Source organism: Buteo buteo, chromosome 2, assembly GCF_964188355.1.
Source record: "Buteo buteo chromosome 2, bButBut1.hap1.1, whole genome shotgun sequence".
NCBI lineage: Eukaryota > Metazoa > Chordata > Aves > Accipitriformes > Accipitridae > Buteo > Buteo buteo.
Window position 1 is genome coordinate 15,484,439 of NC_134172.1, and position 15,384 is coordinate 15,499,822.

General features: G+C 35.8%; 1 protein-coding gene across 5 annotated transcripts in view; it reads left to right on the forward strand.

Annotated features, from left to right (window-relative positions):
• The window catches only part of CUL2 (cullin 2), a 55,087-nt gene extending 40,872 nt beyond the window's left edge, over nt 1-14,215 (forward strand). For all 5 annotated transcript variants that reach the window (XM_075046048.1, XM_075046037.1, XM_075046027.1 and 2 more), the window contains 5 exons: nt 2,335-2,401; nt 4,200-4,402; nt 7,790-7,891; nt 8,635-8,751; nt 13,567-14,215. In XM_075046048.1, the coding sequence (XP_074902149.1) occupies nt 2,335-2,401; nt 4,200-4,402; nt 7,790-7,891; nt 8,635-8,751; nt 13,567-13,698 (621 nt within the window). In that variant the 3' untranslated portion in view covers nt 13,699-14,215. The remainder of the gene's footprint in view (nt 1-2,334; nt 2,402-4,199; nt 4,403-7,789; nt 7,892-8,634; nt 8,752-13,566) is intronic.
• Nucleotides 14,216-15,384: the final 1,169 nt, after the last annotated feature.

Here is a 15,384-nt window from a genome sequence, read left to right on the forward strand (position 1 = left end):
TTGTTTAGCAGCTTTTTCAGGCTCCAAGACTGCTGGAGCTTCCTATAAATATATATTTATTTGCATGGTGTACAAATACTGGTTTTCACACTATGTAAGCTTGTGGGTAGAGAAACACCTGATTCGTAGAGGTCAAAAGTCCCCCTTTTTATATTTTCCTTCGATGTTAATCAGAGTTGCCAGACCAAATCAGAGTGAGCCAAACTGATGTGTACACAGTGTTGGCTATGTGGGGTTTAGGGAGGTTTGATCCCATTTTAAGGAAAGATTCTTTAAATCTGTTTTTCTCATTACCAGAAAGCAGTTAGACCTTAAATTAGGATTAGTCTGCAAGCCACAATTTCTTGTTTCTTTCAGATGGGAAGTATGAGAGCAAAACTTCTGAATTTTTGTCTTAAAAAAAAAAAAAAAAAGCTTAAATACTAAAACTAAAGTTTAGCAGGCCCTTGCCAATATATGCAGTCTGATTTGTTCTTCTTGGCTATAGGGCTAATACATAGGATAAAGGTCAGAGTTCTATTTTAATTTTTCTGCTGGATTTTCAGTGAAATTTCAGTTATTTTCAGAGGACGTACAAGAGAATGCCATAGCTACTAAAATGCTACTAAAAATCCCCATTTTTATAGTTCTCCTTACAAGCAAAATGATCAGACTCTTACATTACATATGTTAAAATAAAATCTTGATTTTTACAACCCTTACCATAAAATTCCACTTAGTCTTTGGAGAAATTATTCTTTTCCTTCTTGTCAGAGTATCTTTTCTGTATTGGTTTAGCCCACAAAATAAATAAGGTGGAAGCCATGTCCTCAAAAGGTTTTTTAGATTCTAGATTTAGATTCTAGAATATTTTTAATTGTTCTTCAACATCCAGTGCTTCCTTTTGTTTCCTAGGGCTTTTTCTCATTCTCTCTCCATTGCTTCCTAGTTTCCAGGAATGGCAGGATTGATGAATTATATACAATATGAGAATAAGATGATTTTGCTGCTTTTCTATAAATTTCATTTTTCTTATCACAGTTCATGGGTCATTTATGCCCTTCCTTTTCTTATTCTCCTTTGGTGAAAATGGCATTTAAATGTACATAAATATAGCTTTGAAAGAATCTTCTAGGAATTGCATTCCTAGAGTCTTGTGGAAAGTAGTCTCATTTACAGTAGCCAGACTTGTGCACTTTAGTGCCAGATTTCAAACTGCATAGCTAATTTTCACTTGCACAAAACCAAAAACTTTGTTTCTTAAAGAAGAGAGGATTTTTTAAGTTGTTTTTAAGGCCTTTTCTTGTTTAGAGGTAATTTTTTTTTCATATTCCTGTTCTGCTATATATTTGTGTGTCTGTATAATTTAAATATCAGGAAAAAAACTTTGCAGAATGATTGATGTAGCACTTCTCATAGTGACAAGAAATTCATCTAAAAATCAAAAAAAGAAGGACGAAATTAGCTTTACCACTAGTGCTAGTTTTGCATATAAGGTTTTTAAAATACTGATTTTGAGGGGATGCTTCACTTTTTGGGTGTCAGCACAACTTTGAAATGTTACTTAATCATAATTGTGTGCTTCTTTGTGAACATAGGTTTTGGAAGGTTTCAACAGAAATGTGAGGATCTGTAGCCACGTATTGATTCTGAGATGTTTGCATACTATGTAGTTGTGTCTAGCCTGAAACCCAAACTGGATGGTGGCAAAAACTGTGCCCACTTTCAAGCTTTGTCTTTTGGAATTCCCCCTAAAAAATGTTCAGGAATATATGATGAGATTTGTCATGAAAGTCAATGTGTAGCTGACTAAGGGCAATACTTGTTAACTAAAAGTTTATGGTTTTCTGAAGGATGTTGTTTAAAAAAAAAAAAAATCAATAAAATGGATTTTCTGAATTGATTTTAAATAGGAAATCAAAGCCTTAGAATATAGAATGATTTCACCAAGGTGAAAAACTAAAAATAGACATGTTTTTATATGGAATTGTAAGGAACAGAATAATAAAACCTAACAAGATTGATTGCTAAAACCTCCTAGAAATTCTTTTAAATTCAGTAGAGTTGATACTTTGGAACACTGTTTAACTACAGTATTTTATGCTTTGAGAGTATGAATGTGTCACCAGTCTTTTTGATTTAGTCATCAAGTATGTTAATATGTTCAAGTAGTTCAGTAAATGGCTGATGTTCAGTCATCACCTATCTTCTAAAGGAAGATGCTGTCATGAATTGATCTGCAATGTTTGCATCCAAAATGGTGAACGTAAAACCAGTATTTCTACACTGGGGTGGTAGTGTGATAATAAACTATTTTAAGTAGTGTGACTAATTGAAGTTAATTTTGTTTTGCAGTTTGAATTATTTTACAGTCAGCATTTTAGTGGAAGGAAGCTTACTTGGTTACATTATCTTTGTACAGGTAAAAATAAATGCTTTGCTAAACTTATGCTCTATACAACTGACAGTTATTTGTTAAAAGTCCTTTTCAGATGGCAACAGACTTTATATGCAACATAATGTTCTGACTCTAAAGTCAGCTGACTTATTCTGCATTATAAATTAACTTAATATTTTCTGCTTAGTATTTCCAAAATTTAAGTTTTGTAAACTTGCACATGTTTTCTGTGATTTATTAAATCCAAGTAAAACTAGGGTTGTACATTCTTAACTACAAAATAGCACTGTAGAACTGCTGAGTTAATAACAATTGCCCTGGAATTGTGTTGTGGTTTAACCCCAGCCAGCAACTGAGCACTACGCAGCTGCTCACTCACTTCCCCCCCACCCAGTGGGATGGGGAGAGAATTGGGGGGGGGGGGTGGGGGGGGGGCGTGGAAAATAAAACTCGTGGGTTGAGATAAGAACAGTTTAGTAGGACAGAAAAGAGGAAAATAATAATTATAATAATAATAATAAAATGGCAATAATAACAATAATAAAAGAATTGGAATATGCAGAACAAGTGATGCACAGTTAGTTCCTGAGCAGTGATCCCCCCCCAGGCCAACTCCCCGCAGTTTATATACTGGGCATGACGTCACACGGTAGGGAATATCCCTTTGGCCAGTTTGGGTCAGCTGTCCTGGCTGTGTCCCCTCCCACCTTCTTGTGCCCCTCCAGCCTTCTTGCTGGCTGGGCATTAGAAGCTGAAAAATCCTTGTCTTAGCCTAAACACTACTTAGCAACAACTGAAAACATCAGTGTGTTATCACCATTCTTCTCGTACTAAATCCGAAACATAGCACTATACCAGCTACTAGAAAGAAAATTAACTCTGTCCCAGCCAAAACCAGGATAAATTGTTTCTGTAGTATCAGAGGTCTCTTAGCTGAATATTAAATAATTTTAAAAATGCATATTATACTATTTTACTCAGATATGTATCTAAATAAATACATATATATATTTACTTATGGTTATATTTACTATATAGAAATATATATTAAAAAAATCTTAGAAGATATATATACAATTGTAGCTTAGTTTAGTAATATCAGTCAATTGTATTTTATTTCAAGTGCTTTCAGTATCAGGCTTTAATGGCTGAGCACCACAACATATTGCATGGAGCTGAAAACCAGGCTAGCATATAACAATATAATGTAATGAAAGTTTAGTTCTGATAAAAGAAGGTTGCTGTTAACACACACTCACCTTCACACAGAAAATCTAAATCTGTTTTCAGGCAGATTTCTTCAGTGCTTTTTTTCCTCTCTTTTTTTTTTTCTAATTTTTTTAAATTTCAGGGGAATTTAAAGACTATAAGAATATTGTGAAAAATTTTTAATGACAGATCTTTTATTTTGGTTTTAAATCTTTACTTGGAACAACTTCCCTGTAATCACTATTCTGTGATTCTGTGTAAGCTATTACTAATTGAAGTTTATGTATTGTAATGTGTTGAGGCTATTTGGAATTTCCTTTTTTTATTACTATAAATTATATTGCATTATTCAAATTCAACACTGTAGGTTTCCTTTTTTAATGAAAACACTATTGTTCTAGTATCTGTAGTTAATCAGGATTTTGTCTTGCAGACCACATTCTATATTTGTAAATTCACAACATCAGTTTTCATCTTCCCATTTCAAGTGTTAAATGCATACTTAGGTATGAACTGAATGTCTGGAAATGTATGAGGAGCTCTAGTAGTTAGACTTCAGGTGACTTTTCAGCACATTCCATCAGTTTATAAAATACTACTTGTATCATTACAGGTGAAGTAAAAATGAATTATTTGTGCAAACCTTATGTAGCCATGGTCACAACATACCAAATGGCAGTGTTGCTTGCCTTCAACAACAGTGAAACTGTCAGTTACAAGGAGCTTCAGGATAGTACGCAAATGAATGAGAAGGAACTGACAAAAACCATCAAATCCTTACTTGATGTCAAAATGATCAACCATGACTCAGACAAGGTATGCAGTAATGATATAAAAAGTTTAATGTTTTCAGTCTTGTGACTTTTATACTTGTTGAGGGTTTTTTTTAATATTAAAGAATCCACTGTTTGCTTTTTTTTTTTCCTAAACTATATTATTGACACTTGTGAACAATTATAAGTTTGTATTTGTAAGGAAAGAGACAAAAGGAAGTAGACTATCTCTGTCATATAGGGTTTCTATGCCTGTAACAGCATGGAATGCTGAAAAGGTAATAATGCTAGGACTGATTATTGTTTGTTGCATTTAATTCATACGGCTTTCGACTCATTGCTGTTGGAGGGGCTGGCACGACCCAGACTGGACAGACCAGGGAGTCGTGTTTAATTCGAAATTCCCTTGGGCTAAATTAAGGTGAAACGACACCAAACAATCAGTTAAAGATTTTATTCATGACAGAAGCAAACAGAACTGGGGAGGTGTGGTAGTAGATGGCAGGGTTTCTCACAACAGGAATTGGCATAAGACTACTTCTGTAAACCATGTAACCATATACATCAATTCAGGGAATAAGGAGATCCCTCCGGTTGGGTCACGAGGTTCCGAGCAGACCCCCTTGCTTTCCAGACTCCTCCTCAGAGAAGGGCCCAGGGGCAGCTGGATCCACGCTTAGCCTCAGACTCGGTCAGCGGTTTATATCTTGAAACGGATGAGGTGTAGGGATTGTGGAAAAGGAAAAGAAAAGAGAGAAGAAGATAGAGAGAGAAAAAGGAAGAGAGAAAGATTTCACTGGTCCTGGGTCCAGCGTTGGTTCAGCCAGCCGAGGGGTCCAGTCCTGGTGGGCTTGTGCACCCGGGGCTTCAGTGTGTGTCCTTTTATCATCCTTGCCCCTCCTTTGGGTGGGCACCTGAACTCGTCAGGTTAATGAGCAGTTGGCGAGCCTTTGGGCTTGGGGGTCGTTTGTGGAGTAACTTCTCCTTCCCTGCAGACGTGTCCATTGTTTGATCTTTGTACCAGAACAGCTGATCAGAACAGGGAGCTGGACCCTCCAGCACGCCCTCCCCCTCCTGTTGCTGGTGTCTGAGCTGATGGGCTTTTCACCTTGGCTCCTGGCTGTGCAGCGTTTGTCTTTAAGCAGAACTTGCCCCACCACAATGGCTGAGACATGAACTCTTTCAGTCTCTCACAGGGGAATACTCTTTAAACAGACCACTTTCCAAGTTGCACTGAATCATGGGAAGGAGACCAAGTAGTAAACCAAAGAGTCTTACAGAGATCCTAAAAAAAAATATTTGTGGGATTGAGACTGAAAGTAACAACAACCATGTTCTTCTTTGCTGATAGCTTGCAGGAGGAGGAAGGAGGAGGAAAGAAGCAAGAAGGGCTTGCATGAGAGGATTTTTGCTGGAATTGGCCAAACTCTATCATTCCATGAGTTTCATGAATTCCAGTAATGTCTGAGCTTTGTTTGTGGTTAAGGCAATGGTTGATACAGGTTCTGTTTCTGATGCTGGCTCATACTTCTGTACAACTTACGTGAAACCAGTTACCATTTTTCCCATACAGCGAAGGGCACAGATGTCTGTTATGCAAGAAACACTATGGAAGTGCCTGTGCATACCATACAAACTTTAGCATATGCTTCCAGCTAGCCCAGAAAGCCTGTTACTCAGACAGCATCAGGCAGAAGAAACTAAGATAAGCTGTTCACTTCCCTTATGAGGAGAAATCCAAAGCTGCTCTGATAGCTGCTTTTTTTTTTAAATCAGGAAAATATTAGGAAATGGAAAGTGACATCACAAGAAAGATCTGATGCTTGGCTGAAGCATAGGACATATTTCCAATATCTAGAAATGAGCTCAGATTGGAACAGTGGCTGGGAAGATGTCTGTTAAACCATGGGTGAAATGTAACATTGGGAGCTATTATAGAAAACAGTGAGATTTTTCATAATCTTAGAAAGTTGCCCATTATTTAAAGGATTTACATTTATTTATAACTGTTCTGTAAGGTTTGCCCAGTTTCTTTAAGCATATGTCATTGAAGAGTGAATGATACAGCTTTCCAACCCTTTTACATTTTAATGTTTACCACTGTGTTTTCTGGTTCTTTAACTTCTTGGCTGTTGTATTCAAACGTCTCTGCTAATTCTGTTTTCTTTGCACTCCATCTAGCAATGTGAAAGCAGATCTGTAGACAGTCTATCAGCTTACTTATTGAATAAGCCAGGGTAGTTTAGTGGCTTAAGCAGTGAAATTGAATACACTAACTTCTCTTTACTAGTATATGAGCCAGAAAGAAAAGTACAGTGTATTAAATGTTGTAGGTTGCTTTTGTTTGTTCTTTTTCTGAAAGAGGAAAAAGAAAACAAGAAACTTTTGGCAAAATTTATTGGTTCATTAGAATCACGCTTTTTGAGTTCATGCACAACACACAATTTATTTTGGTTTATACTCAACCATGTAAGCAGAATAATGTTAAAAGTTAATGTTAGCTTATATTTTTTAAAGCTGTTGATCTTTCCCCTTTCATGTCAAATTTTCTATCCTATGCCTGGATATTATAAAATGTTATAATAAAGAATATTTGTTGCAGAGTATAAAATTAGAATTAATATTATTTTGAGTATATACTTAGATAAATATTGACTGTGTTTACTAAAGTATTTGCTCTTGAGGCAACCATCGTTTGGCAAGACTCCAAAGTCTAAGGAAGCCCAGTAACTTTCTTCTGCTGGAAATTGGTAGTTCGTGTGCAGACTCTTGCCTGGAAACTGCAGAGATTGGTTGCGTCATCCTGTTAGTTGAACATAAAGGTGTTTGGCCTGCATAGAATAGTTACCATTTATTGAAAGAAATGGACTTTTACATGTGGAAAAGAATTGAGATTCTGACAGGAAAAAATTAGAAAAGTATAGATAGATGTGGAACTGTAGAAGTTGGAGTTTGTCAACTGTTTCTGCTGTAACATAACAAAATGCTTAGATGTTCTTCCTTAAGTTCTGGAAGGCAGCATTAGTAGTAGTTGTGAAAGCAACAGCTCTCTCTTTTGAGGTTCTGCTATAAATAAATGCAAATCCTACTTTCTTTGCAGGGAGAAGATGAGTTTAAATGGAGAGTGTTTGCAACTAAGATAAGCTGTTGAAGTATTAAAACAGAAATTGCTTTAATCATATTGACTTGTTAACAAAATTCATATATGTCAAAGTTCTTTATACTGTTTTGTAAAATAGACTTGATTTCTAGGTTAGTTAAACTGTAGCATAAAAAATATTGACCTGGTTCAAGTGGCATTTTAGAATTTCTAACTACAAATCTGAAATTGTTTGTATGAATGCAAACCCCTAACTGTGATTTTGCAAAGTAAATTGTTACCATTTTCTGGTTCCATTTCTGATTTTTTTAAAAAGAGTCTTTATTGCAGGAAGATATAGAGGCAGAGTCTACGTTTTCATTAAATATGAACTTCAGCAGTAAACGAACAAAATTTAAAATTACTACATCAATGCAGAAGGACACGCCACAGGCAAGTATTCTTTGGTGTTCCTAGCTTGAGAAGCTTAGGAAGTTTATTTTTCTAGAAATAAATTTATTGTACTAGTTTGGTGTAAGCAGATGTAAGAGTCCCTGTGTAAGACTTACATCACCATAAAGAAATTGTTTAATTAGTAAGTTTAATGCTTAAGCGCTGCAAATTTTTTGTACTTAAAATACAGGCAAGAGAAGATGGCATAGGGAATAAGAAAGTAGAAGAAAAAGATAAACAAGAACTATTCCTCTTGTACCAAATGGGATTGACATTTAGCTTGTCTTATCTAATGAGACTTTTTTATTGGTGGTGTTTATAAAAGCAACTTACTCCAGGAACAGCAGAACCAATCAACTCTGTTTTCCTATGGTTTTGTGTCCTTTGGCAACTAAAATTAACTCCAGTGTTGATAATCCGTGTTTCCTCTGTATCTCCTAAGACATAGAATTTTGTACAAGAGACATATGTGCTGCTAAACTCAATACATTGTAGTAAATTCTGCCTGCCTTTCTCTCTAGCAAAAACGTTGGTTTGGATGTCTCTTCTGCCTTCCTGCTGACTTTCATGAAACCTGATATTCTTGATTTATGGAAGTACTTTGCCTGGAATTGAACTTCACCTAGATTTTTGTATTAATTGACCACTTTTAATAAAGGAAAAAGTATAGATTGAAGATACTTCTATGAAGTGTTTATTGATCTTACTATATTTTAAGCATTACTGTTCTTCCTATATTGCAGGAGATGGAGCAGACCAGAAGTGCTGTAGATGAAGACAGAAAAATGTATCTTCAAGCTGCTATAGTCCGTATCATGAAAGCACGTAAAGTGTTGCGACATAATGCTCTTATTCAGGAGGTAAGATAAAATCCTCTTCTTAAGCATGATTTGATGAAAGTCTTCGAGATAGTTGGCTAAAACATCTGACCACAAAACTCTCCTGTGTCAAAACTATTACCTCAGTGAAATTAGTGAGAATTTCATTGGAGTCTACTTTGAACTGCAGTACTGGAGCACTGGCTTGATCACTCAATCTTGTAAATGTTTCTTAGCACTAAAGCATTAAGTGCCTTTGTGCTTGCTCTTCCCTGTTGGCTGGTTCTATGCCAATGGATGTTGTATACTATAAGAATCATTGCCAGAGCTATTAGGTTCATTTCAAAACGTGAGTATGAATATTCTAGGTATGGAATTTTCACAGAAGCACCTAGCAAATAGTGAGCTCTAATCATGATTTTATTCTAATTCATGGCTTAAATTTTAAAAGTTGTCTTGAGTATATAGACATGCACTTCTTAATCTCCCTTTTCCATTAAGCAGTACAGTTGTCTAGATTTTTTTAGATTCTAGATTAATGATCTGTGAACTGTCACAGACTGGCTGGGAAGGAAGTGCTATTTCTTTCGTTTTTCTCACACTTTCCCATCTGTGCTAGTTGCCTGCCTAATTTTTTTTCTTATTCCAACCTAACCTTTGCTCCTACCAACCAGTTCCCAGTTTTAGTTTTCTCAGCCTTCCAAGGCGTTCATTCTTCAGTCTAATTCATTCTTGTGTCTCCTGAGCCTTGCTGGGTAGCTTCAGAGCAGACTGGTAGGAGAGGGAATAAAGATTCCTGCTGTATTTGACAATTTTGAGCATGGAGGTGGAGAGGCATTTAGTCATTTTAAGATCTGCTGTGTGCTTTCTGTCTTGTGGTGGTGGAGGAAACAGTTTACCACAACCACCACTTAATTTTTATTTCCTAAAAAAAATAAGCAGCTACAGAGAGCTTGTGAGCCCAGAACTTGCAATGTGAGACATCTTAAAGGTTTTGGCTATTGAAATAGTGCTTGTACACAAACACTCTGAAAGCAAGCTTAATTTAAGGAATCTGATTTTTAATACCTAAAAGATGAGGCAGCGTAGGTCCTGATTATTCTCAAAATCTTTGGTTATTTGGTTTCCTGTTGCTTAAACTATTCATGCAATTATAATGAAATCCGGTAAGAATTTACAGGTAAAACTAGAAAATGGTAGGCAAGCCCTGTTTCATCTTTGAAAATACTTTTTTCTCAAATTCTCTCAAAGTTCTCTCAAATTCTTAGAAAAAGTTTTCAGAGTGTACTTTGCTTGAGATCAGTTTGTAAGGCTGGAATAGATTACAGTTTTTTATGTTTCGGAAACAAAAAATCATTTCTGGTTGCTTCTTCCTTTGTTTAACTCAGGGGGCACTATCTGACATGCCTTTGCTGCATTTTGCTCTTGCAGTGCTCTTGCAGAATAGTATGGACTACTTAGCATCAGGAGGTTTTTCATGCTTTGTAAGAAAGATGGATATTCTGATTGTTACTCAGTTAAAAGCTAAGTAGAGAGTAAAATTGGTGCTCCACTTACCTATCACCAGCCACATCCACCTGTACTGGTTTTTTACCTTAGCTTTTAACTAAATTTATGACACTTTTGGAAATCATGTCCTTTATCATTTAGTCTGTAGTTCTCAATTTTGAATACTACTTACATCCTAGATGGATTAGAACATTTAAAAATGAAGGCTAGGCTTCTCACTAATTGATATCTATGCTGCAGTATAGTGTGGGGACCTGATGTAGCCTTAAAATTGTGAAACCTTAAGCAATAAGGTGAAGCAGTGCCAAAATCCACTAGGATTAATTTTTCCTTCGTTTTTTTGCACTCTGAATTAATCTGTGCCAATCTCAATGCTACCTCAACTAAACTGTTACTGGGACCTGAGCTTGATTCTTTAAAATGTTAGGTGTCTTCTCTACAGTCTATGATAAAGATGTACTCTTAGGCACTTCAGAATTATTGCCAGGTTTTAGAGCAAATTGCGGGGTGACACATTTTTTTGTATAGTTACTGCTTAAACACACAGATTCAAATCTCATGTTAAGTGGAAATTTTACCTAATTATGTCTGCATTGAGCTCAGTAACTCTGCATTGAGCACAGTTTTGCTTCATCTTGAATCAATAAGGCCAAACTGCCAGGTGGTTCTGAGCTGAACATGCTCAGCTTTCTCACTAGACTGACTGTTACTAGAAAATGAATAACCATCACTTCTGCTAAACTTTTAGACTATGCATAACTACTTGGCTGTACAACTTCCTTTTTTTTCCCCTGTTAACCTTGTAGTAAGATTTGATTTACTGTCAAGAGCCTTTTTATTTCTTGATATTGTTACTAATTATGTTACTAATTATGGTGACATTGTAACTTTTATCATGATGTTTATATGTCATATATATCATATGAATACATATGATGTATTCACTTAAAATTTCTAGTCTGACTTCTTAGGGGGTAAGAATCTTTCAAAAAAGAAGTCTGTTTACTATGAATGGTTAATATTTTCTCACCTCATTACTATTTTTTTCTGAGATATAAGGGCAGGGTTATACGGTTGTTGGAGATATGATTGAAAGACTCCTAGCCTTAACGTAGTTAGCTCTAACAGTTAGACTACAGCACCACACATTCATTTAGGGTGAGGTGTCCAAGAAAATACTCAAGGCCCTTGGTAGACCTTTATACGTCAGCATGTGGTCTTTGCTGAATTGTTAATTGTGTTAGATACACCCTGATAGTTTTACTTCTAGCTCCATGCTGCAGTCGCTTGCAGGACAAGGTAGCTTTTCCCTTAAAGTGAATAAGGTTGGTGGGGGTAGTGAAGGGGAAAGGTTAACGCAGTCTTTCCCATAAAATTTTTTATTCTGACTATTGGGTATTTCTGTCCATCCTTCTTATTTGTATTATCTTTGATAAAACAAAAAAAACCCAAACCCAAAAAAACCCTTACCAATACAAAATTCTATCTTTTGTTCTTTCTGTCCTAAGTAAATACGTGAAGTATGATGATACAATCAGTTTGAGTGTAGGGCTGAAGTTAAGTGAAATCTGAGCAGATCTATTAGCTTGTTAGCACCAAGTTTCTTCTCATTTGTACTGCTATGGAACGTACCAGACCCTTGGCTGCTAGCCCAACAAAACTCGCTCTTTTGAGCTTTTTGTTTGCTTTGCTGGGTGAGTTCTACCTGGTGAGTTCTGTTGGCTCACAGAGGGCTCCAGCAAGCTCTAGAGCTGGGACAAAGCCAGCCGTGAAAAGTTGTAAAGAAAACAGGAAATCCAGCTGAAGTAAAAATCACTTTATTTACAGAACAAATGAGAAACTACAGGCAAAATATGTTGTGACACTTGAGTAGTAAGATCTTTTGTTTGAAAAATTTTCCAAGTTACTAGATATGCATATTCTGTTACTACACACCATTTCCTCCTCTTCTCTACAAGAGAATAGGCAAAACTAAGAACTATTAAGAGACATCTAAGTTTTGCCTGCAGTGGCAGTTTCTTCCAGAATGCATGTATAGATTTGTTTTTACAATAAATAATTTTTTACTGTGTGTGTTACAAAGTTCCAGCATAGCCAGATGGAATTCACCAAATTGTAGGTCTGTCTTCAGTGACTGAAGAAAGAGAGGTTCATCCTGATTGTCTCAAATTGTGTAGGAAGGGAGGTCAGCGGTAGGGGGACTCCATTTACACCTTCCGGGCAGCAGAGCAGTTCAAGTGCCTTCCAGGAGCAGATATACAGCTTTACATGGGCTGATTTTAGACAAAACAACAAATTCAGCTCGCATCTCATATCCTGGCAGCTGCAACAGCAATGAAGTAGTGTAACTTTACAAAATTATTACTACTTGGGCTGTGTCTTTTGTGATGAAAAGTGTCATCTAGGGCTTTTCAGCAAATTTCCTGAAAAATAAGTGTTATTTTTTTCTTGCAAGTTTGATTGCCTAGTGCAGTAGAATCTCTGAGCATAGGTTGCATTTTTAATGTATTTAAACTGTGCTATTCAAGAATGAAGAAGGTCTTATTATAACATCATAGTCAGATTTTTTGGTAATTTGCTATGTACCTGCTTACATGTCTTCTAAACATGTCTTTTTAATGCTAGAAAGAAAACATAGGTTTCACATCTTTATTAAATGAAAATGTCTTCTCTGGCTTTTTATGATAACAGAAGTGGTGATGGATGTGAAGAAAATTGTGTTCAACTTTAGAGGTAGTTTTGAAAAATGCAATCAAGTGAAATTTAACCATTCAGAATTGTATAAACTTAGGAAGACTAAGATTAACACATTCTTCAGACGTTTCATTTCCAAGTAAGACTGCTGTAACTCAAACAAAATTTGCGAGTCCATAAATTAAATATTCTGGAACAATGAAAGCACATAAGCAGAAGTAAAAGGGATCTAGTTTAGGAAGAGAAGTCAGTTAGCAAAGCCAGCACGGAAAGGCAGATATGGTCTAACAAAATTTTCGCTTTGCTTAAACTGTGATAACAGTGAACAAATGTGTTAATATTAGATTAATTTTTAACCTGAATATTTATCTTCATTTGTACTATGGCAAATTAGGTGAGCAGGAGGACTGAAAAGATCTGGTTAACATGCAGGCAAACTGAACCAATAAACTGAGCAGTCAGTTTAAGTGTCCTGACGCTAATGTATAGAGATGCTTTGTTGATTGTTACAGATGAACTATTTCAGGTTTATTTAATCCTGTCTTCAAAAGAAAAATATACTGAATTTGCCTTAAACCCCTTAGCAAATACTTCCATAGCATTTGTAACTGTCGTAAATAAAAATAACACAAAAAACCTGTCTTTCTTTTGCAGGTAATTAGCCAATCAAGAGCTAGGTTTAACCCAAGTATCAGCATGATTAAGAAGTGTATTGAAGTTCTGATAGACAAACAGTACATAGAGCGAAGCCAGGCCTCTGCAGACGAATACAGTTATGTAGCATGATGTTGCTATCCTGCAGGTATGATTGTAAGGAGATCATTGCTGTCACTGTTTGGTGTGTTCCTGTGGGAAGAGGCAGGCCTGTGCCTCCATAATTGGTCACTTGGCAGCCCCTGTTTTTCTGCTGTTTACAACATCACCAGTGCCATGTCATGAGCGTCAATGAAAATGCCTATAGATATTTCAAGCTCATGTCATTATGACATTTCTTAAAACTTTACTAAAAGAATGAGTGAAGTATTGCTGAAATGTGGAAAATTGGTTGGGTACCATGCTTTTTTTTTTTTTTCCCCTTCCCTTTCACGTTTGCAGTTGATGTTTTTTAATGTATCTTAAGACAATGTAAAAAAAAAAAAAAACAACAAAAAAACAAACAAACAAAAAAAGAAACCACAAACCCCCCCCAAAAACTAAATATTGTAATATGACAGATAACCTAATAATTGTATCTACATTAAAATGTAAAAAAATGACGGACATGATACTGCTGCTTGTCAAATAAAAAAATAAAGTTATATAATGTGTCTTGAATGATTGTAGAAATGGATATAGCATTAATGTCTGTAAATATTATTCAGACCTGGAAGAGTAAAAATAATGTTATGTGTTTGGGTTTTGGATAACCTCAGAAGTAGATCTGACGTAAGAACTAATTTATATAGAACTGAATACCAGGTATGTTATGTTTGATGTGATTATAAAAAAATATTTATGGTTAAGTGCACATCTTGTTTTCTTGAGATTAGGCTAATTTACATTCTTAGTGCCTGAAGGCCTACTCTGTGTCTGTTAATCTCACACTGTAGGAATAAGTTACAAGAAAAAATAAACAGACGTTTGAGGGGATTTAAGTAGTGTAGTTCACAAAGAGTTAGGAAGGGTTATCATGAACATCAAAGATGCAGTTCAGTGGCTTGTGAAACCACCCTGTTAATGGGAAAGAATATAGCAGACTGGTAATTGAAAAATGTTGTTTCATTAATGCATTGGGTAGAAACACTACGTGGCTAGGTATCTATGTTTGTTTCCACATAAGCCCATACTGGTTTTTTCTTGTTTTCCTTCCTGACTCACATGGCTGTATTTATCATATTTTGTTTTCCTCTGCCCCAATTAGATTTCTAGCTATTTGGGCAGGACAAGAAATCTGTGGGCTGTTTCATGTCCTGCATTGCTCATCAGGGGTGGCATGGTGACTGTTCACTCTCACCTAAGCAAAGTATAATTTTGAAAGGTACTAACTCTACCACTGGAAGTAATTGGAGTTTAAGAGCGTTAAGAGTGTGAACGCACTGAATGCCTGCTGCAGAAAAGAGCTTCCTCATGGCTACGCCTGCAATTATCATTGACAGGATAAATACTAGGTTAACTTTAAATGTTCTATTTTTGCCAAATTTTATTTGTGTGCATATAAAAATATATATAGATATATATTATTTGCATTATTTTTTTAGATTGTGTGATACTTCATCACCTACTAAAAGTCCATAGATCAAGAGTTAATTTTAAAGGAAAAAACCCTTTGGGGGGGAGCTTTTTCCTTCTTTTTTCTTTTTCTAGTTCTTCACTGTATGAAAGGCTTCTCTCCAACTCTCAGATTATTGCTGTCTCTTATTTCTTAAGTGGCATCGCATTCATATGTTATCTGGAGGGTATAGTAAACTTTCTATAGTTAACTAGGAAATGTAT